General features: G+C 49.5%; 1 protein-coding gene across 1 annotated transcript; it reads right to left on the minus strand.

Moving 5' to 3' along the window:
• On the minus strand, nt 1-18359 carry LOC129386342 (uncharacterized). The gene is made up of 10 exons (XM_055074198.2): nt 18271-18359; nt 15140-15225; nt 14416-14547; nt 13846-13939; nt 12530-12851; nt 11584-11758; nt 10126-10261; nt 9437-9741; nt 3159-4871; nt 1-2777 (listed from the first exon to the last, which is right to left on the minus strand). The coding sequence occupies exons 1-10, from the start codon at nt 18357-18359 to the stop codon at nt 463-465; spliced, it is 5367 nt and encodes a 1788-aa protein (XP_054930173.2). The 3' UTR covers nt 1-462.
• Between the last annotated feature and the right edge of the window lie 5590 nt (nt 18360-23949).

The raw sequence follows: 23949 nt of genomic DNA on the forward strand, positions 1-23949 counted from the left end.
CCAAGATTTGCTTTATTGTATCAAATAATTCATTCCGATGTGTTTCGCTGAGAATTGGGTTAGACGACATCAAAGGAGCGCATCATAAGACAGTGAATACAATATACTTTCTACACATGGTCGAAGGACACCATACGGGCCCATACGAAAGGTTTGCGCTATTTGGGCTGCATGTCTGTAAAAAGCCAAGTCTTATATGCCCACGAAGGTATTAGAACGTAATACAAACAATTGACCCCTGATGAGCTTGCTATATATTAGAAGGTGAACGTATAGGTGAAGATCTAAATTGTATAATGTACGGGTTGCACTGACTTGGAGGGGCACGGATCTCCGACTTCATTGGACACGTACAGCTGATACCCAGTTGTGCTAGCACTCTTTTCTCAGAGCATTTATTGACTACGCGTAATTGAATGCAGCCAGAACATATCCTGCCGATTGGCAGCGCACAGGCGCGATTCATGCAGGCGGCGGGGCATGGGCTTCGTCGCAATGCTTGTGGTCGTCGCTGCGCTGCGAGGCCGCGGCCGACCCTGACCTGTCGAAATTGCTCGACTCCGGCAGGAACGATAGCTCGGAGCCGGTGTCCTCGAACGAATAGAAAGGCGACATCAGCGGAGTCGGGGTGTCGCGCCTACCGCTGCCGCCGCCTGATGGGAACGCGCCTTCCGCGCCAGCGTCCTTGGCGGCACCAGGGCGAGGCAGCGCAGGGGCCAGCTGGCCAGAGCCGCCGAACCTAATCGTCTTGCGGGATGTGCCGAACGCGACTTCGGCACCTTCGATTCCGAAGCTCGCCGGCGGCGCCTGCAGACGCGAGCCCGACAAGGAGCGGCAGAGGCTAGAGCGGCGCCTCGCCTTGCGCCACTGCGAAGGCGCCTCCGGTTCGGACTCCGCCGTCGCGTCGGCGGCGTCGTACGTGAACGACTCCGGTGGGGGCTCCAGGGGCACCACGGTGGTGAGCGAGTCGTCGAACGAGACGGCCCGTGTTGATGAAGTCGCCCTTGCAGGGCTCGGAACGTCTCCCGGCGCAATGGGCTCCAGAGCGACGGCCACTCGGGGCGGCGGCTGCAAGATAGCGTTGTAGATGGACTCGAAGCTGGGTTCGTCCAGGGCCGTGGCCAGCAGAAGCTGCCGAGTCCTGTGGTCGGCCCTGATCGCCCCTCTGCCTTGCGGCGAGGCAGTGCCGAAGGCTTGTTGCCCCGGATGTACGCTCCGGATCACGCCACTTGGAAGACGTATGGCCACGGCGCAATCGGGCAGAAAGACGACGTGTTGCGAAGCCAGCGGCGCGGCGAAACGAACCATCGGCTCCGTCGCCCTGGCCGCTGCTGCTTCCGCGGCCCCCCTTCTCGCACCCTCACTTCCTTGCTCCAGCCGGCGCTCGTGGTCGGTGGCCTTGGTTGCCGACTTGGTGAGGCTCGGACGCCGGGGCATCCGGAGAGCGTCCGAGCCTTTACTTCCTGCCACCGTTGCAGCAAGAAATGGCTCTCGCGAAATCCCGACTGCAGCTGCCGTCAGGCGCGTCTCCTCGGACATCGGCTCATTGGCACGGGATTTGTGGTTGGTGATCAAATCCGGCGCCTGCTTGTCCTCGGGCTGAGCTTCCAGCGCCTCACCTTGACGCTCTGCTCCGCCCTCGGCAGGCGTAGCCGCGGCCGAGGAAAGTGCTGTCAGCGAGGGCGCGTCGGCAGTCTTAGAAAAGTCGACTACAATAATGTTCCTGAGGCCAACCTCCGGGTGCTGCAGCAAGATCAAGTCACTCAGCCTGAGCGGCTGCTCGAAATTGTTATCGTCAGACGCCAGCGTGTCGGCGTCCCTTCCCGAGGAAAAGGTGCTCTGCCGGAGCAACAGCTCCAGTGTGGACTCGCAGCTTTCCCGAGTCAGCTCGCCAGACATGCTCATGCTGTGCGGAGCATTGCGGGCCACTGGTGAAGCCGTCGTATCGGGCTGCACATGGTCCTCGATCTTGAAGAGCACGCACTGCGTCTCGTCAAAAGTGGTCGCCGACTTGGCCATGGGACGGCGCCCCGCGTGCTGACGCAGGTAGTGCTTGTTGCCCAGCATTACAACCTTCTTGACGTCCTCCGTCCATGGACGATCCGTAGACATACGGTGACCGATGTCGCGTCTCCGAGCCTTCCTGAGCTGAGGCCAGCCAGAACGACCCGCTGGCTCCGTCAGTAGCAGAGCCTGAGCGCCGCACTCCGTCAACGATGACGCGGGTTGCCGCGAGCTCTCCGTCTGCGCCGCCGACGAGGACGTCAGCCTGGGTAGCGGCATGCCTAGCACGACACCGCCGTCACCCGTCTCGTGAGTCGCCGCCGCCGCACTGTGCTGCAGCCTTGGAAGGTCGGCCAGATCGGTTAGGCGGTGCACCGCGTTGCAGCTGGAGTTGGAGGAGATGAACGAAAGCGACATGGACTCGGACGGTGGCACCGAGCCCTCGTCCGAGTCGCAGAAGGTGAGCAGCGCCCTAGGAGCCTCCTTGGACGCCTCGTCGCTCTCGATCGAAGTCGTCGGCGTCACTGCCTTGGACGAAACCGTGATCTGACCGACTGGCGGGGCTGCAGTGGATGCGACGCGGCCCGATGTCTCGGCTACGTCTCCGCTGGCGACGGCTCTACTGGAGTCCGTTTCGGAGGCTCCTTTTGACGAACTCGCGATGGCTGCTTCATCGAGCTTCTCATCATTCATGGTCGACTGGGTCGAGCATTGCGGAGACGACTCGCTTGGAGACGACTTGTCCAGCCCTCTTTCGGGGCCCTGAACGCCAGCTGAGATAAAAAAAAGACGAATTTACAAATAACATTTTCAACCCCTTAAATTAAGAGACGCAAATGGAATACTTTGTCATAGGTGAACAATTAAACTGCCGACAAATTAAAGGGGCGAAGTGTTTTTCCATCATGCAGTCGCAGTTTCTGTGCGATTTCTAGACCACACATGGATCGGTGCCTGGTCCAGGCTGACTTCAGACTCGAGCACCTATTGTACATTGCGATATATATATATATATATATATATATATATATATATATATATATATATATATATATATATATATATATATATATATATATATGTATATATATATATATATATATATATATATATATATATATATATATATATATGTACAGTTGACTTCAACTTACTTGTCACGTCATCTTTGAACATGCTGGTTATCTCGCTCTCCATGCTGGCGAGAACTTCCGCAAATGGTCTCTCGGCAAAGTGCACTGGAGGCTGAAGCTGCTTCGCCATGTATTCCTGGTACGGCTTTTGCGCTGAAAGCGATGGTGTAGTCTCTGACGGAGTGGACGACACCGAGGGCTTCTTTCGGAGCACGCTTTGGATACCACCGCCATCCGAGAACGTCATCGAAATGTCCCTCGCTCCGCTGGTATTTCCGACCAGTTCGGTCAGCCCTAAAGATGTCCCACTCTTGGGCGGTCTTTGTGCAGCGTAAGCGGCCCCTATAGGGACCCAGCCGCGATAGTCTTGAGGCTCGCTGACTGGTATCGGCTTTGGTGTTCTCCCGCCTATCCTGTCAGTGCCGTACTTTGCATCGTCAGCGCTGCTCTCTCTGACTGTAGTCTGCAGCGACGACTGCTCTGCAGGCGTGATCTCTTCTTGTGACTTCATTTTACTGATGGCGCTTTCTGTGGTCTGGTTCAGAGAAGGCCGGTCAGCCTCTAAGGGTGTATTTTGCTTCATGTTACTAAGATTTTTACCAGACACTGCCTCTATCAGCTCTGGTGCCTCCGGCTGTGCTGTCTTGCACACAAATTCCTCCATGCTAAGCACTTTGTGCTGAGTGGTCGGTTCCAGCGAAAGTTTCGCCGTGCTGACGTCAGGCTGAACTGGCGAACCCGATTTCTGAGTTACTGACTGCTGATTAACTTTGCCGATGATGACTTCAGCGAAATGTTGAAGGGAGCTTCCCACAGAACTCTCTTCCGTGGGTTCTGTGGCCCTGCAGCCCTTTTTCATCGCACCGTAGGCGCCGCGAGAACGTTTCACCCTGTCCCGCTTGCGCTTGAGCGGCCGCTTGGGAGCGCTGTTCGCGTTGTCTTCGGCTGAAGAAGTATGCTCTAAGTATTCGTGTTTTCTTATCAGTCTAGAAAGTAGGCGAGCCAATTCGCCGACTTCTTCGATATTGAGGTGGTCACTTTGCTTCTGCTGCAATTTTCCCGCGCCAGCATCGACAAGCTCGTCTTTCAGCCTTTCTTTCTGACTAGGTGTCTTACAGTCAGCGATTTCCGGTGAGCTCATACAAGCATTCGTACCCTTGGGAACAGGCGGCGCGGGACGCTTGTCGATGTTGCTGTTTTCTGAAAGTTGTTGTGCGGCATCCAACTCGGTCTGCACGCTAGCATTGTTCGGTACCGGACACTGCAATTGCACTTCGTTTCCCTTTTTCTCGAAATTCGTGCTGGCAGCGACAACTGTGACTGGTACCCGACTTTGCCGAGTCACGTTGCCCTCGGCCTTATCGGCTTGTGCAGCGGGTGGAAGCAAGACTGTTTTCGTCTTGTTTGGCTGTGTTCTACCATCACTGCGGGAACTTTTCAAAACAGGTGGCGAGGATGCGCGCCTCCTCTTCGCGTTGTGCGCGCCCGCGTTCAACGAGCTTCTGTGCGGCATTGTGCTGAAGTAGTCTCTCTTATCGGCCAACTGCAATGGAGGCTGGCTTTTTTCGGTGCGACGTTCCCGCCCCAATTGCGAGGTATTGTCAGTTGCCGCAGCCTTTTCTATCGCCTTCTCCGGTTCTTCATCCCGGTGCTCGATTTCCGCAATCTGCTTTTTCGCTGGTTTCGTTGACACGGTGAACCCGTGAACAGGAACACTGGTGCCGAATGTCACTCCTGGGTGAATGAATGACTCATTAAAGCGTCATACGTTAAGAAAGTGCTCACCCGACTCAATATTCTATATTCAGCTATATTCAGCTGTATACAGCTGAATAGATGTGCGTATGCCTGTGTGCGATAACTATACTGCGACTTGTGTTAGGTATATTTACCAAATGCGGTATGCATTTAGGCGGGGAAACAATTTGCTTGCATTTGAGGACTTCTTTCACGCTCGGAAAAGCACTTTTATGTAGCACGTATTGAGTAATAGAAAGCTGTATCGGGAGTTTTTCATGTCGCTCTACAATGTTCTCATTGACGCTTTTCATCTAATTATAATATTTGAGAAGTTGATTAATTAATCAATACGAATTGCCATATCGCGAATGAGCATGACAATTGTGTGTCGACGACGCAGTGCCGACGATATGAAATGATGAAGAGAGAATTACATCGATGGAATGGCAAAGGAGGTATGACAACGACGGCCTGACGACAACGAGAGCATTCTCAAACGATGACGACAGTATAACGAGGACAGCGTGACGACGCCCACGGCATGATGACAATGAGTTGACGGCGACAGTATGACGAAAACCAGATGATAAAGGTGGAACGACAACGATGGCGCAACCACAACGGAATGATGACGATGGTACGAGAATCAAGACGACATCCGGCATCGAATGACCAAGGCAGCATCCCGATCATAAGCGGGACCACAATGGTATGACGACGACTGTGTGACGATGATGGCGTGGCCAATACAGCGCATGACGAGCGTCGGTTGACGAAGCTGGAGTGACGACGATGGAATGACCACGACGGCTTTCCAACGAAGATAACGAGTTGACGGCGACAGTATGATGAAAACCAGATGATAAAGGTGGAACGACAACGATGGCGCAACCACAACGGAATGATGACGATGGTACGAGAATCAAGACGACATCCGGCATCGAATGACCAAGGCAGCATCCCGATCATAAGCGGGACCACAATGGTATGACGACGACTGTGTGACGATGATGGCGTGGCCAATACAGCGCATGACGAGCGTCGGTTGACGAAGCTGGAGTGACGACGATGGAATGACCACGACGGCTTTCCAATGAAGATAACGAGTTGACGGCGACAGTATGATGAAAACCAGATGATAAAGGTGGAACGACAACGATGGCGCAACCACGACGGAATGATGACGATGGTACGAGAATCAAGACGACATCCGGCATCGAATGACCAAGGCAGCATCCCGATCATAAGCGGGACCACAATGGTATGACGACGACTGTGTGACGATGATGGCGTGGCCAATACAGCGCATGACGAGCGTCGGTTGACGAAGCTGGAGTGACGACGATGGAATGACCACGACGGCTTTCCAACGAAGATAACGAGTTGACGGCGACAGTATGATGAAAACCAGATGATAAAGGTGGAACGACAACGATGGCGCAACCACAACGGAATGATGACGATGGTACGAGAATCAAGACGACATCCGGCATCGAATGACCAAGGCAGCATCCCGATCATAAGCGGGACCACAATGGTATGACGACGACTGTGTGACGATGATGGCGTGGCCAATACAGCGCATGACGAGCGTCGGTTGACGAAGCTGGAGTGACGACGATGGAATGACCACGACGGCTTTCCAACGAAGATAACGAGTTGACGGCGACAGTATGATGAAAACCAGATGATAAAGGTGGAACGACAACGATGGCGCAACCACAACGGAATGATGACGATGGTACGAGAATCAAGACGACATCCGGCATCGAATGACCAAGGCAGCATCCCGATCATAAGCGGGACCACAATGGTATGACGACGACTGTGTGACGATGATGGCGTGGCCAATACAGCGCATGACGAGCGTCGGTTGACGAAGCTGGAGTGACGACGATGGAATGACCACGACGGCTTTCCAACGAAGATAACGAGTTGACGGCGACAGTATGATGAAAACCAGATGATAAAGGTGGAACGACAACGATGGCGCAACCACAACGGAATGATGACGATGGTACGAGAATCAAGACGACATCCGGCATCGAATGACCAAGGCAGCATCCCGATCATAAGCGGGACCACAATGGTATGACGACGACTGTGTGACGATGATGGCGTGGCCAATACAGCGCATGACGAGCGTCGGTTGACGAAGCTGGAGTGACGACGATGGAATGACCACGACGGCTTTCCAACGAAGATAACGAGTTGACGGCGACAGTATGATGAAAACCAGATGATAAAGGTGGAACGACAACGATGGCGCAACCACGACGGAATGATGACGATGGTACGAGAACAGTGGCGTAGCAACGGGTGGCGGGGGCCCGTGGGCCCCGGGTGCAAGGGGCCAGTGGGGGGGGGGGGGGGGGTGTCATATACGTCTGAAGACACTCCTCTTTCCGCCGGCTTGACTGGGCGCAAATGGCAAAGAATGATCCGGTATCCAGTAGCCCGAGCTCATGTACCCGGTGCGTTGCGCCGCAGAATTGTAGGCTGCAGCTCTATCAACACCCCACGAAATAATCGCACGAATGTGCGGGCTAAAAAATTTAATTCGCAAATGGTCGCTAAACTAATCGCCTTAGCGCAATGTTTCATGTGGGGTGCGCTCATGCCGTGTGTTCATGCTGGGAGCAGGCGTCGCTAAACAGAGGTTGAGGCTCTTGGGTCCCTCTTCCGTTCAGAACGCGCAGAGTGTGTGTGTGTGTGAAGTGACTTTAAAGAGAATGGAAGAGATAAGTGCAGTGCCGTAACTGTCTCTCAAGGGAGGACACCTCAACAACACTGCGCGGGGAAAGGAATGGGGGGAGAAAATAAAAAGAGAACGCGCAGCGAAGACGAATAAAGACAGCAGCAAGAGGGCGTTCAACGAGCGCGCCCGGCGCTCGCGTTTACGGCGAAGCGTTCGGTGAGAGCGATGTTGCATAAGTGCGGCCGTCAAAGGTCGCGAATGGGATTCTCTGGATCGGCTTCAGACTCGGTGTGGCCGAAGAGTTTTACGGCGTATGACTCGACAGGCTGTATGACTCGATAGGCTGCCTCTCCGTTGCGAGTGCACACCAATAGTAATGGAAGCTTTCGCTGGCACGGGACGCGAAGCGTGCTCTACTCTGTTCCCAATCTTGTGCTTGTACCGCAGCTCGGACACTCACGTTTGTCCGTATGGAAGCAAATAAAAACAAGGCTTTATAGATCAGAAGGAAGAGAACTCGTAATTGTCATAGCATTGGCGCCCGGGCAGCAAGGAGGCAGGTGGCGTTTTCCGTTTTTCTAATCGGGTGGGGAGATCAGCGTCACTGACACACAATTTAATTTTCGTTTTCATTCAGGGCTGCCCACAGCCAAAATACTGCGCGCCATAGTACCTACGACGATTTTTGTGAAGTTGTTGTTGGGCGAGATATGAATGTCGGCTTCAATTTTGCAAATGCAATATTGCCGCTAAAATTGGTAATTAAGACTTTATAAAGATATTTTGTGTTACTTGTGAGGTGAGCCATAATTTCCACGATGCCGCATTTGTATTGGCTGCCAAACCTTACAGTCTGACAGAAGATGTGCACACATGCGCTTATCACACGTTATCAGTGCATCACCCTGTGTTATTTGGTGCAGAAAAAACAGCGTGTATGTCTGCTGCATTCGCGATCTCTGGGAAAGAAAGCGAAGGAGAGGGGGACCGGGGGAACGTGCGCAATATCCAAGGCGGCTGTACTGGTGCTGAAACCCGGAAATTGTCGATATCCTCGCCTTCCTCGACTACACCCGGGGAAGGGGGGGGGGGAGGTGTGACTAGAAGACCTATGGGCCCCGGGTGCCAGATGACCTAGCTACGCCACTGTACGAGAATCAAGACGACATCCGGCATGGAATAACCAAGGCAGCATCCCGATCATAAGCGGGACGACAATGGTATGACGACGACTGTGTGACGATGATTGCGTGGCGATTACAGCATGACGAGCGTCGGTTGACGAAACTGGAGTGACGACGATGGAATGACCACGAAGGCATCGCGACCATAATCACATACCCAGTCGCCGTAGCTGGAAGACAACTTGGGTTGTCTTGGCGTAAGATTAGATTACAATAGATAGATAGATAGATAGATAGATAGATAGATAGATAGATAGATAGATAGATAGATAGATAGATAGATAGATAGATAGATAGATATAGATAGATAGATAGATAGATAGATAGATAGATAGATAGATAGATAGATAGATAGATAGATAGATAGATAGATAGATAGATAGATAGATAGAGATAGATAGAGATAGATAGATAGATAGATAGATAGATAGATAGATAGATAGATAGATAGATAGATAGATAGATTCAAAAATACCTGAAGTAGGCGAAGAGTGCTAATAGCATAAAATGTCTAGCCTTTGCGCCCGGTTCCTCCGCCTCCAGCTGACATGCGGCCGTGCGCGCTAGCCCTACGCCATTCTGTTAGGTCTGCTTCCATGTCGGTCTTAGCAAATCAACCAAAGCCAACCTCTTCGTATCCACAAGAACCGTGCTTTCAGCCTTGGTAAATATCTCACCAGTAGTCGCCGGTTCGGCGTCCCGCTGCGCCTTGGCGACTGTCTCCGCCTTCTGTGGACCAGCTTCTGCTGGAGTGCCTTGAGCGGCGTCGCACTGAACGGCACGAGCCGCGACACGTATTGGTTCGGCGGACGCCGAACGCATCGCCGGCGTTAATCCGCAGAGGTCGTCACTGAAGCGAGCCTTGAGACTGAGGCGGCGCTTGAGGTCCTTCATGAATGAGTCGTCCGTGGACTCCGACGGAGGAAGCTCTCGCCTCCGCAGCGACACTATGGGCGGAGGGCTTGGGGCAGTTCCGGGTGATCTGCGAAGCCACAGCACAGCAGGATACGTCAGAGAGCCTTCGGCCCTTCCTTGTGCTGTCATAGTATGCATATCTCATCTAAAAGTTTGTCTACGCGCTGGAGTATGCGCAGTGTCGGTCGGGAAACCTGATGCGCAGCGAATGGCATTAACAAAGCAAAGTAATTTCTGCGCTTCGCTATCCTCCAGTGCATATATGACTAAGCTGAACTTTAATGAAAGTATGGGGCCTCCGGTTCAAAAAAGACACTAGATACGCAGTCTTCATGCATCTCTATATCACAGTTAACATCATGACCCCTTGCGTGGCAGTGTGAAGAAGATATATAGCTTCTTTTTGTATGTGTGTGTACCTCAGGATCGAGTAGGTTTAGCGTATACCTACCTTCGTTTGTGCGTTTCAATGGTCACCACGACCTGCTGCTTGTCGAGGATCCTCTGCATCTGCTCGTCCTTGGGTCGAAGCATGTGCATTGGGGATGAGCTGCTGCAGTCGGGTTCGTCGTAGCCGAGCTCGACACCTAAAAATTAATTCTGGTGTGTTAATGCATTGCTCGCAGGCACACACTGACCAATAGATTCCGGATCATTGTAGCATTTTTCGGGATAAAGGCGCTGCGCTGCAGAAGCATAAAGCTCGACTTACACCTAGAAATTACTGTCAGATTTCTGAGATTATTGTCTCTGTTATGTTGTTCTTTTTTATAGCAACTCCTTTTTCATAAGTGGCTGCCCACACGCAAACGAGGTTAGGTTAAATTTGGTTAGGGTTAGGTTAGACACACACACACGAATACAGGGTGTTTTTCTTTAGCCGCACCAAATTTTTAAAATTGCAAAATATAAATGACGGTAATGTTATGTTTACCGTTCGAGTGTACAAATTCGTGGCCTCTAGATACAGAGCAATTTCCGCAATTACGTGCGTAATTAGCGAAGTTACGGTAATTAAATCACTAATTATCAACAATAGGTGGCTACAGCAAATAAGTACTTTGGGGCCCGTCCTCTACCTATCCCAGCGATCAAATTTTCAATAGCGGATTTCATGTGGGAGCTACGTGAACCATTAGTTTTATTTGGCAAGCTCCTTGAAACCGAACCTGGCTGGAGAAAAAGCGTCTGTGTTTCGTCTGTGTTTCACTGCGTTGAGCGTCGGCGGCGTGACCGAGCGACCGAGCAGCGCAAAGGATGAAAGAGCGAACGCGGAACCGCAGCGGGGGATGAAAAGCGGAGAGAGCGCGAGGAGGAAAGCGGAGGAGGGGGCTACAGTGAGAGCATGAGGCGAAAAGTGGAGGAGGAGGGTATGGCGAAAGCGTGAGAACAGTAGTGCCGTTCTGCGGCGACGATGGCTACGAGATGGCGCCAGAGTAGCATTCGTCGTCTGTTCACCGATGGCATGGGACGAGCTCGTCCAGGGGTACTGTATATGAAAGCAAAGCGCGGCATTAACGGAGGCCTGTTTGCGGCGGCTGCTGTGAATCGCGCCCACGCGTGACCCACGAGCTGTCTCCCGATTAGCTAGGTAGTCGCGCCACAGTTCGCTCCGTTTTCAACGTGCCGCACGAGACAGATTGTCTGCGCCAGCCAGTATATCGCGAAATGGAAACACGTATAGGTCTGCGCTCACATTTCGCATTAGGGAGTATCGTAAACGTCGGTGAATTGTTTTTAAGCTGTAGTTCTTTCTGGGGAACCCGTATGGGTTTCGTTATTAGCTTCATGATACTCTCTGTTAGATAAGAATATTTTTTCATATGGTAATAGTATACGAAAAAGTAAACATTTCAGCCTCCCAGCACGCTATATATGTGCGAAGCGCCGCGTAAAAGCACAGGCCTACCTATCTTTCGCTCCGCCAGGATGGGCAGGTGTCGTTCCTTGCATGTCCGATACAGCGGCGTGGCACGTGAATCTCTTTCCGGCTTGTCTGCGACCGAGCTGCTGCTGGAGTGCAGCTGTTCGTCACCCTCGGAGGAGGAACTCTCCGCCTCTTGTAGCGTCGGCAAACCCGCCACCTGCAACCACCCAGCAAACGAGTGCGCACAGATGCTACGTTCTACGAAGTCTGGCCACCCAGAAGATGTGACAAAGTAACGTAAAAAAAAGTTGCAGTTTCGCCCGAAAGCCGAAGCATCGATTGCGATTGCAAATTAGTGGACAGCTATACGAAGTAAGGGTAGTAGATTTATCGGCCGTATAAACTTGTAAACATGGGATACTAACTAAATTAAGAATCACGGTATCGCGCGCGCACTAGCAAACATGAACACATCTCACGCGATGACCGCGGAAACTCGCTGTCAAAACGTTGGAGTGGAGCAGCGCGGCAGCAGCAGCGAGCGAATTGACCTTCGTGCTGCGTTCTGCATCAGCGCGTACTATGTCGGGAAAAAACGGCCTCTATGGATAGTCTATGGATATGCCTCACTCACTAGCTGCAATTCGCAGATTGAAATGTGCCGTAATATATTTCATTAAAAAGTAAATTAGTGTAATCATGGTTATTATTCAATTACGAATTTCATTTCTCATAGAAGTAATGATCGCCTTCATCAAGTAAGTTACTCAAGGGTTGGAAATGCGTTGTCTGCCACAGGCAATTTTTCGAAATATTGGCGCAGCTAAGAAAAAAAAACGCGTTATATAACGCGGTGACAGGCGATCGAGTAGGGGCTTGCAGAAGCTATACCTATACCTGGCGCTGCCATGCAAAAAAAAAAAAAAAAAATCTCAAGATCCAAACACGCGCAACCGGTCGCAGTGGGGCGTGTGCGCGTGAAACGCACCTTCCGACCCTTGGCAGCCTGTTGACTCATGTAACGGGGCGGATGACGAGGTGGCACCAACGAGTGTTCCCGCAAGTACGAGCCACGCTGGCCGACGCGTGCCTGACGCCTCGACTCGCCGTGTTCCTCGCTGCCTTCATCGTCCCCCGCCGAGTACTCCCCCTCGTTGTCGACGTCCGGCCAGGGCCTGTCTTTGGTCAGAATGCAAGCCGTTGAAGAGGTGGTCGAAGCGTCTGCGTCGCGCTTCCGTTTTCGCTTCGAGCGGCGGCTGCCGCTACTGGTACTGGTGCTGCTGCTGGAACCGGCACGCTCGCGCACCATCCTGCAGGCGTCGCGAACTCGTGTACGTTCGGTTTCGCACCTTCGGAGTAGCAGCTAAAGGTTTAGAGAGCGCAAGCACGTGTCCCGCCATCGTGGAATCAAGTGCCTGTCAACCGTATTATTTCGCAGCATATAGACCACCCTTTGTAAATAGATTTGGTTTACGCGTTGTCGAGACAACAGGCGTGTTAGATACTTGAAGGCATCGAATAACGTACCCATCTACTGACTGCAAGAAAGACACGCTTATTTTTCTTGGAAAAAAATAAATGTTAAACACTCCGCAGCCCGCAGCCCACTGTGGCAGTTTTCGTATGCTCCCGACGTTCGAGCGAGTTTAATCGCCGACTATACAGCGTGTGCACTTGAAGTGCGCAAGCTAAATGAAGCAATGAGGCAGAGCTCCCTTGTGACGAAACATCAGAGAAAGGTGTCCGGAAGCTCCGATATATATCTTTGTTCATAACGCCGTATACTATACTATACCATATATATATACAGGCAGATGAATTTTGTGCATGTGGAACTTAAAACACAAAACCAGTTAGCTTAGCCCGCAGAGTTGTCAAGCATAGCTTGACAACTCTGCGGTGTACGATTGGAGTGTAGCATGAAGCCCGGGTGCTATATGTGAATTAAAGACCTTGAAAAAGGCCCAGGGTTGCCCGAGTTCAGTCTTTTACGATGGCCCACAATAACTGCGAAACGCGAAACTCGTGGCCACGTAAAAGAGCTTGTTTATATGTAGCTACACCGTGCATCGAACGTCTCGCTGAAAGGCACACGTACACCGTGGTTGTGCGGTGCAGCGGAATCATAGACACGATTGCGGGTTTCATTTCTTCTAACGTAAACTGCAAATGCAAGCTATACCTCAACTACTCATCGGCGAGCACGCGAGCAAGCATCAGTAAGCTTCCACAAACTGATTATTTGGAGGATCTGAGTAGTGAAGTCGGTGTGGAAGTCTGAAACATGCTGAAGTTCATGCTTACTTTTGATACGCGTAGCCAGCAACAAGGAGCAGTAATGCCAAGGCCAGCATCATGCTAAGGGCGATGGTAAAGATGTCACCTCCTTGATTTGAAGCTGTAACAATATGTGTGCAATTGCAGTGCAATACTCAAAGCACCACAAACTGCAAGAAACAGCGCCAGCAAGCATACGCTCGTAAGCAAATCGTTAAAAGACGCGTATGGCCCAGAAAGGAAACGCGATCACTTTCCCCACGCACGCCGTGCCGGATTGTGGTTTGCGGGTCGTCGACTATATATGGTGAATAACGCCATTCAGATTGCGTCATACTGGGCTCAAAACTTTCGAGTTAATTTTTAACCAAGGTACGCCATAATACATCCACCGGAAAATTTTGCAAAACGAATTAAAATCGATAAACGACTCTTCACATGCAATACCATGCAATTACTTTACAACGCCTCCTTTATCCTATTAAGGCGATTCATTTTTGGAGGCTTCAATACCGATGATGACCCGGTGGTACGCAGAAGGAAGCATCGGCCACCCTGCCTTAGCTCGCGCCGCGAACACCCTGGATGGACACTCACGCAAGAGGCAGTGCCTCGCTGCTGTCAACTGGAATGGGTGCGAGCAGTTGCAGAAGGAGTTGATGCACTGCACGTTAGGGTTGTCGAAGCTGCACTCCTGGTTGCTGACGCACGCTTCGTTGAGGTTTTTGGCTGCAACGTTCAAGCGCGCGCATTTAGACTAGAGCTCCTCCTTGCGTCGTTGCGTGACAAAGCAGGCAGAGCGCGGGCGTTTAGGACGTGATGCGCTAGCCTTGGAAGATGTTCCAGAAAGATTTTTTTTTCCGGGTTTAGTTTCAACTGAAAAGAAACGTGGCTAGTACTGTAAGCGAAAGAATGACATTGGTTTTCGGTACCGCGAAGGCGCAGATTAAGTCATCCAGAACGAACGAATTAACTGCATTTGAGACGAAAATCTCGTAACCTATAACTTTCCGCATAAGAAATGTCACTCAATTCAATCAATGCAGTAAGACACTGCTGCAGGCTGGCACCCCAATTTTCTAAATAGCGGCACGTCGTGATTTGGGCGATTTGTAAAATCGAAGTCAAGCTCCTTTTCTTTTACTCTTCTGGAAAAGGATCGTCATAAGAACGGTATAAGCGGGCTAAACATCAATGTTAACTCGCTTTTGAGTCGATATGCGAGTATACGGCATGAAATTTTTTAGTATATAGACCCGCATTAAGGACCCGTAGTTAACATATAGACTGGCATGTATAGACCCAAGACCCGTATTCTCACCTCGGACACACTTCTGGACGCCACCCTCATTGATGTAGACGGGTGCCGATGAAGCGCAGGCGCACTTTGGCGGGCGGTTCTCGTTGCTGCGAACGCGCAGACACGTTTTCTCAGCCAGAAACTGGACTTCGCCGTATGTAATATATAATGCACTATTCTCCGGGAGCTCTTTCTTAACTTGAAAATTAGCGCGCAGAACAATTATCATATATATTATAGATATAGAGCTCTGCAAAGTAAATTGAGGGGAGAAAACATGCCATCGTCACCATGCATAAGTGAAGTGACCGGCCAGAATGAATAACATTGGCGCATTCACGAACCGCAGCGGGGTGTTGGGCTGCTAAGCACGAGGTCGCGTCATCGAATCCCGGCCACGGCGGCCGCATTTTGATGGAAGGCGAAATGCGAGAACACCCGGGTACTTAGATTTAGGTGCACGTTGGTCCAAATTTCCGGCGTGCCTTATAATTACATCTTGTTTTTGCCACGTAAAACAACATATTCTTTTAACCGCAGCGGCTTTGTCGTTCTTGTATTGCTACAATAACAACTTTCCGGGGTCCAGTAAGAGGTAGTATGACTGCTGCGATATTGACCTGTGCCCAGTAGGAATAAAAACACATCGGCAGTGATCCAGAAGTCATAAACCCCCTTATGAAAAATCTTTGAAATTCGCAGCACCCTTACCAATTTTGCTTAAATAAAAGCCTGCGTGCTTGTTGAAGCCACCCAGAGGCAACAAAGGTGGTTGTCACATTCGTCTAAAATATAGCAACAGGGGGCCACTGGAGTAGTCAGGAATTTCTTTCGGTTAGGGAGAAGGTGGGAGGACGCGCTTGCTATGCATGCACCCACCCACTTGGTTACGCCTCTGAAAGGGGTGCACTGAACGCACCTGATGCAGGCGAGACCGAGAAGTGCGTTGCACTGTCTTTCGTGCGAGCAATCCGACCCGAAGCCAAGGGGCAGTGCGGTACCTGGTGTCCCATTGGAGACGTTGGTGGGGCTCAATGGTCTAGTAACCAATGTCGCCGCAGTAAGGTCTATTCGATGAGCGACAACAAAACAAAAGAGGCATCAACAAATACGTTTCAACGAATTCTATTGCAGTGGCTTTATATCACATAGATACTCTTATCGCTGGGTCACTGTTCCTGTAGATGCGCGATCGATTCTTTACCACAGCCACATCATTAAAGAGGGCGGAAAGGGAAAAAAGTTAATAAAGGCCAACGCAAGGGTGCCTAACTTGCGGTGTACGTTTTGATGTGACGGGGTCAACGCTAATCCGTAGTCCTCCAAGCGCCTCTCATAGCCACGGAAAAGAATCTATAAAACAATAAGTTCTTCCAAGAATGCCCCATGGCTCATTCGAAAAAGATCCCTGTATCTCATGGTGATTCCACCATGGTGATTACAGCATTGCAGCTGCACATTAACTGTCAGTATGGATGTCTACAATGACTAAACGGAGTACAGGAATGGCACGCAGCATCTGCCCGCAAGGTTCATTGCTGCCAGAGGCGCTTTTCAAGCGAATAACCTGTGATTGTTTTCTTTAAGAATCCTGGCAGCGAGCGGCAAGCAGACCGCTGGTAAACGGGCCACCGCAGTATCGCAACGTTCTGCCATGTTTTATACCTTCTGCCGGTTAGCCTATCGACCATGTATTCAAGCTCCTGGCACTTAGGCGATGTTATATTGGGTCGATGTGTGCTATGTATAAGAAGCTAGCCTGCTAACGCGAACGTTTAGTGTTTGTTGGATGAGGTAGAGCCAACCTGAACCACTCGATTGTAGCCAGAGGAGGTGTAATCATCTACAGGGGAACAGCGCGAAAAGACGGAAGGACAAATAGGGTAACAAGCACCAGCGCTGACTGACCGCTGAATTCTTTATCAAGAAAGGAACACGCATATATACCTAAAGAAAACAAAAGTACATCACAATGCATGACAACAAGGATGAGGCACCGATTAAGTTTCCCCAGAATTACTTCACAATCATCTTTGGTTTGATTTGAAGATTATCCTTTAACAGCATGCACTATAGAATTTGCTACACCATCATAGGAAGTCTCTGGCCAGCACACGATGGCGTGCACCAACCCCGCGCTTTCTTTAAATCGTCTCTACGCTGCAAGTTTACTGGCCAGTTCCCTTGTCAAGCTCAGGGCGCTTGATCAGGGCATGCACGTGCGGATCCTTTTCATGTGTACCTAAACATAGCTTGTTTCCAAGTAGTGTCGCACTGGAGTGATAGCTATATACGAGTCCTGCTCTGGCGCCCGAGAAGTGAGCAGACGACGGTCCGACTATACAGGCTTAGGAAGATGCGCACGTTCTAACAATCGCGCCACTGTATGGCTTACGCCAGTTTATATCCATTCATCCTATATAGCGTTCCATTGGCGCTTAATTGGACGGAGTGCAGCAGGCTAATAAACAGACAAAAGATTCCCAAAATTAAGCGTTGATCATACCTGGATCAGAGCTCTTGCTACTGCTGGGAACGTCAGTGTGATCGGGCTTGTCGTGGACGATCCTGAAGTGATATCTGGCACTGGTAAAAAGAAAGTTTAGGAATTTTTTTTTTAGACTGGCTGCCTAAAAATGCGCGTGCATGCAAAACGCGAGGCATGTGCGTGCACGATCACCAGAGAACCTTGAATTACTCGATAGCTAAAGGTAGGGTCTGTAAAATGCGGAGCCAGGGCCGCAGGAATTGTATTGGACTGGAAGGTGGGTTGTAGTATCACTGAATTACTAACTTATTTTCGCCATTTTGTCGCCTGCTCTGTCTTGGATACCATGGAGATTAGCAAGCATGTTAGCAAGAGTAATTTCCAATTTAGCCTGCAGTACCATTATTTTCTCTTTAGTTTACTTCCGAGTACTATATATGCTGAAAGCACAGGCATGTGCTTTCGCTTTCTACTGTGAGATCACGAGCATAGTAGGTTTATGGTTTATCATGGCGCTCTAGCAGACGCCCGAATCGCGTTCATCGTCTTTTGAAAAGCATGCACGTTTTTCAATAGGAGCTTCAGTCTACCTATTGGATGACTTCACTGCACGAGACGCATTTGAGAAGTACATGACAAGGGATACAGGACAAGTGAGACTCACTCCATGGCTTCCATTTGGCCGACCACTAGCTGCAGGAATGCGCAGAAGACCGCACCAGTCGAGAAAAGAAGCGGCCGTCGGGGCGTCATGCTCGGTCCCGCGCTGACGGTATCTGGAAGCTTTCTGGAAGCCCGACGCCCCGGACTCCAAGAGCTTATCTTGCGGGTTGAACGCGGAACCGTGGCCGCAGATGTCGGCCGAACGAGGCGATCTGTCACGAGGCACGCTCTGGGCGTGCACTTATGGATTTCTTTGTCTTCACTTCTCACTCATAATTCGTCTTTTTTTTTGTGGACTTTCTTCTTTCACTTTTGCCGTCTGTCAAGCGAGGCGCATGCTGATATCTTTACTGTACTTATTAGTTTTCATTCGTTATGCGTTATTAAATAGTTGTTATTATTAGTTTAGCTATGTTTTATCCATCCGGTTAGGGGCTGCCACGTACGAGCGACATGCGTGTCGGATTAAATGTCGCAGAATGCGAAACTTATTCGGACTTTGGGGGTCATCGGATGATAACAACAGGTCATTTAACATGCTTCTCAGGCACGAACAAAGGAATTATTAATTCGTTGTACCACATGATGCCATTATAGCTCAGTTTATTGATTATTAATCCAATTTGAATGCGGATGTTTAGGTACTCACTTCTTCTGCTGTGTACTGGAGCTTTGTGTGCTTATACATGTCTCATGCTTACGTGTTTATTTATTTATTTATTCGGTATACCTACATCGCCTGTACGGCATTATCGTAGGGGGGTTAAAATACAGGTGGTCACAATGGAAACATATTCAGCAACATCAAAAGAATACGTCAGTAAATAGAACATAGTTTAAGCACTGAAATTCGCAAAAGCGGAATAGAAACTAACAAGGTACGAAACAAAGTGAGTGACAAAGTAACTAACTAACAAAACAGAAAAAAAAGTAGCGTATGTGCAGAGATGAATAATAGAACAATCAAAGAATATGACTCTCAATAGCATTTTCAAAACTAGAAGCTGCCATCACTTCATTAGGGAGCTCATTCCAATCGCTAATCGTGTTAGGAAAAAATGAATACTTAAACACATTGGTACGGCACTGATAAGCTCTAATTTTGTTAGCGTGGTCTCTCCTAGATGAAACGTAATGCGGCTCCTTGATGAACAGTGTTTTGTCGATACCAGTTTTACTTTTATATATATTGTAAAGGAATTTGAATCTTAGGATTTTCCTGCGTGAAGAAAGAGTTTTCCAACCCAACCCTTCCCTTATTCTGGATCCTCTGGTAGTAAAATTATAATTTCCTGTTACGAAGCGTGCTGCTTGCTTTTGGACGCGTTCTATTTTTTCTGTGAGGTTTATAGTGTATGGATCCCAGATAACGCATGCATATTCTAGAATAGGCCTGATGTTTGTTAAATACAAGGTTGCCTTCAGTGATGAAGGAGAATGCTTAAAATGTCGTCGGAAAAAGTGAAGAAGACGGTAAGCTTTCGCGCTAATTGAGTTAACATGATTAGTCCAGTCAAGCGTTTCAGAAAACGTAACTCCGAGGTACTGAACATCCTTAGCGGTACTGAGTGCAATATTATTTAGGCAATAGGAACTGGGGAATTTTTTCTTTTTCTTTGCAAACTGCACATGGTAGCATTTACCAGTATTCAGAGTCATCTGCCACCGCTTGCACCAAATAGAAACTTTTTCAAGGTCGTCCTGTAAGACAGACATATCGGCATAACATTTCACTGCACGATACATGACGCAGTCGTCGGCATACAGTCTAACTGTTGAATTAAGGCCTACTACTAAATCATTAATATAAACTAGGAACAAAAGTGGCCCAAGCACAGAGCCTTGAGGTACTCCCGATAGCACGTGCATTGGAGCCGAGTTTACCCCATTAAGAACAACTTGCTGTTTGCGCAGGTGTAAATAATCCTTTATCCAGCCAAAAATTACGCTAGGACGTGCATACAGCTGTTATCGCGCTTTGTGCGCCCACGCTTTCCGTATTTTCTTTATTATAAGGGTATTACATGTGACTGATCATATCATAATTACTGCATCATATCATCACTATTACCGACACTTAAAATTTCACCTTCAGACCTAATTGGTCTATAGATGAGAGCCCCGGTGCAGAGCTATAAACACCTTCAGATCCTGGTGATTGTCAGACTGCTTGTACTGCACCCGTCTTTTCAATTAGTATCTGCGGCAGTACGGGAACGCATCGAATTGTGAGATAGGTAGCACTTATTTAGCAAGCAGTTGATGTGTGTAGGTTTGAACAGCATTTCGCTCCTGGAGGTAATGCGCTCCTTTCGATAGCCTGTTGCTCTTCTCTTTCGCACACGAATGAACTCTCAAGTAAAAGGACTGATAAAGTATCACCAACTGATTTATTTATTTATTCACTCACTCACTCACTCACTCACTCATTCACTCACTCACTCACTCACTCACTCACTCTCACTCACTCACTCACTCACTCACTCACTCACTCACTCACTCACTCACTCACTCACTCACTCACTCACTCACTCACTCACTCACTCACTCACTCACTCACTCACTTACTTTACTAACTTACTTCCTTAGGAGGCCTAAGGAAGTGACCTGCTCGGCAATTGTGGATACTGTTCAGAATAGGTTTTAAAAGATAGAAGGTTTTGAGGTAAATGCATACACTCTAAGAAAAAAAGGACTAAAAGGGGTAGGGAGGTTAGTCCTTTAGGGGACTAACTTATTTGCCACAACCATTAGTCCTTTTGGGGACGAACTCACATGGGATGAACTGAACTTATTTGAACTGAACTGAACTGATGAACCTTGACTGATTTCATTCCAATTTCACTACATTGAAGTGTGGCTCACACCTAGCGATCCAAGTTGGGGTTAACAAGGTTTATTGAAGAGGGGCACATACCTGGTACCTCGTGGTTCAGTTACCCGAATTCTCGTCACCGAAGTTCATTGCAGCTTGGCACACCTATTTTCGTATACCCAGTTATGCAAGTTGAAATGAGCTAGGTTAATTGAAGAGAAGCACATGCCAGTGGCACCTATGCAGTGACCGAAATTCACGTCAAAGACGTTCATTGAATCTGGCAATAGCCGGCTTTCATCAATTCAGTGATGCAAGTTTGGCGGAGCCATTTTTGTTGACGATAAGCACATGAAAACTGCTACTTTTTCAGTTATAATGATTCCGATTATATACGTTCATTAAATTTCAGCACATACCTAGTTTAGGCTACGCATTTCAAGTGAGGTTACATTGACTTTATGAAAGATCTACACATAATCAGTGGCATTAAAACACGTTCGCCTCAAATGGTTCAACCGATGAGCGGCGCATATACAATGCCACATACTGTGGGGTCTCTCACCCGTGCTCTTGGGACAAAGGAACGACAACACAATAGGGCAAACAATCACAAGGGCATTTATTGCACCTTTCATAGATCAATGCCTGCTAGCCGAGTTGCTATCCACAAAACATGCGGATGGGCGCGCGTCAAATCTAGAAGTCCGACTCACCGCGACTGGATAGCGAGCGAATATGTTCGCCCCATGCTGGATCCCAACGCCTGGTCGTTCGCGCGTACGGTCACGCGCACGGTGGCACGTTCGCACGAGGCCTCACGAGACGGTCTCGCAGAAACATGGACCGGCGCACACGCGGCACGTCCGCGCTGCTTTCCGAACTCGAGTTAGGAAGAGCCTTGTCGTTTCGCGCCCAGGTAACCCCGCCGGTAGGCAGCGTTAGCAGCACAACACTCGCGCCATCTCTCGTACTGCGCCTCAGCCAGACCGACTGGCGCGGGTATCACGCAGGCCACGCGGCGAAGCCGGATTGCAGGAGACGGGAGTTCTGCGGGAAAACAACATATCAGGGGACGCGTGAGAGTCGCACATCCCCACAATACCTGGGACAAAACTTGTTCCACCGATAGGCTACGAACGCGGTTTCGTCATGACAACAGCCCCTTACTCTATCAAACCGTAGACGACCCATCAGTCCATGTTGGCGAAAAAGCAGAGAAAGTCCATGAGCTGTCCTAGTGATGTCAAACGGTCGCTTTCGTGACGACCTTCGGCTATTCAGCTACTAACTCTTCAACCTAGGTCACATACACTTTCCACCGGCAGTAGTGCAGAATTGCTGCGCACATATCTGGACTCATTACATTCATATGCCTGTATAACCTTATACTATCACCCTTCGGGGTAGCTGAGTACCTAAGGCGCTAGTATACCCAGCTCGAAATTGCGGCTCCGGAGATTGCAGTTTGAATGGAGGCAAACTGCGAAGACGCCTGTGTGCATCGTAGCGCACGTTAAACATCTCCAGTTGGGCAATGTTCTCCGTAGACCTACACTACGGCGTCCGTGGGACGTAAAAAAGACTATTGGTTATAAAATTATCGTTACACTAGCCAATAATTTCCCACAAAATTCTTTTCTCGAGGTTCAGTTATAGAAAAGCAAAAGGCCTTTTTTTTTCACAGCGATCAGCCCATGTGGCTAACAATGATCTTGCGTACCAGTCAGAACAGAGGAACTGGGGAAATTCTCAAGGTTTCCTGAATGCCTTTTTTTAATAATAGACTCCTTGACTGATTTCCTTCCAATTTTGTTACATTGAAGTGTGGCTCATTTCGGAGAAATTTTAACCATATGCACACCCATTGCCGTCACTTGGCTTCCCGGCACCCGAGAGAGCTGCTCAACTTGCCCCTCTTCTTTCTATTGCTACTCCCTCATACTTGTTTAACGCACATATTTTAGAATGAAGATAAAATAACTTAAAAAGGCAACACTCCGATTCTCGCCTGCAATTAAGCATTTATATTGTTACGTAGGAAGACGCAGACGAAAAGCTAAGTACAAGTATATTTACAAGGAAATACGCCGCACATGGCCAAGAGGCAACAGCCCGCACTAGCCTCTAATCGTCGTCGTCGTTTCCACACTACTCGCCGCTTCGTAATCGCAAATACTGTTCCGTAGCACTACCCCCTGGGCCAAAGCGCCGTCCCGGAGCGACTAACGGCCGGACTCGGAAGCAGTGTAGTAGGCCTTGCACCTACTGACGTGCACGACATCACTGGATGCCAGAGTAGAGGACGAGGTTGAACTCACACACTCTTAGGCAAAGTTACACCCTTTGGCTTGCCCCTTCTGCCACACAACAATAATCGTTATCTGCCTTGATGCGTTTCCTTTCTTTAACGCTGCGAGCCCGGTACTTTCCAGTAACGAACGGCACGCACGTTATCAGCATAGAACAGTTCACACCCTTTGGAGTGCCTCTTCTGATAACGCGCGTGCCGTTCGTTACTGGAAAGTTCCGGGCTCGCAGCGTAAAAGAAAGGAAACGCATCAAGGCAGATAACGATTATCGTTGTGTGGCAGAAGGGGCAAGCCAAAGGGTGTAACTTTGCCTAAGAGTACAGGAGCAATTTCGTACGTCACAGGCGTCACCTGGCATAGCACGCGGTAGGGCCCTGTGTAGCGCGAAATGAGCTTTTCTGAAAGTCTGACGTGACGATAGGGCGGCCACAGGAGCGCGAGCGCACCAGGCGAAAACTGTACGTCACGGTGGCGGGCGTTGTACTGACGCTACTGAGCGGTTTGCGAGGCCGTCAGTCGTGTACGGGCAAGCTGGCTTGCATGGTCGGCGAGG

The sequence above is a fragment of the Dermacentor andersoni genome, chromosome 4 (genome assembly GCF_023375885.2).
Source record: "Dermacentor andersoni chromosome 4, qqDerAnde1_hic_scaffold, whole genome shotgun sequence".
In the NCBI taxonomy this organism is placed as follows: Eukaryota; Metazoa; Arthropoda; class Arachnida; order Ixodida; family Ixodidae; genus Dermacentor; species Dermacentor andersoni.

Excerpts from the sequence above, each read along its gene's own strand:
- LOC129386342 (XM_055074198.2), bottom strand. The coding sequence starts at position 18,359 with ATGACGCCCCGACGGCCGCTTCTTTTCTCGACTGGTGCGGTCTTCTGC. Across the intron at positions 13,940-14,415 it reads AGCGAGGCACTGCCTCTTGC|CTTCAAATCAAGGAGGTGAC; the intron begins GTGAGTGTCCAT and ends ATATTGTTACAG. Across the intron at positions 4,872-9,436 it reads CGCCGAACCGGCGACTACTG|GAGTGACATTCGGCACCAGT; the intron begins GTGAGATATTTA and ends TCATTCACCCAG.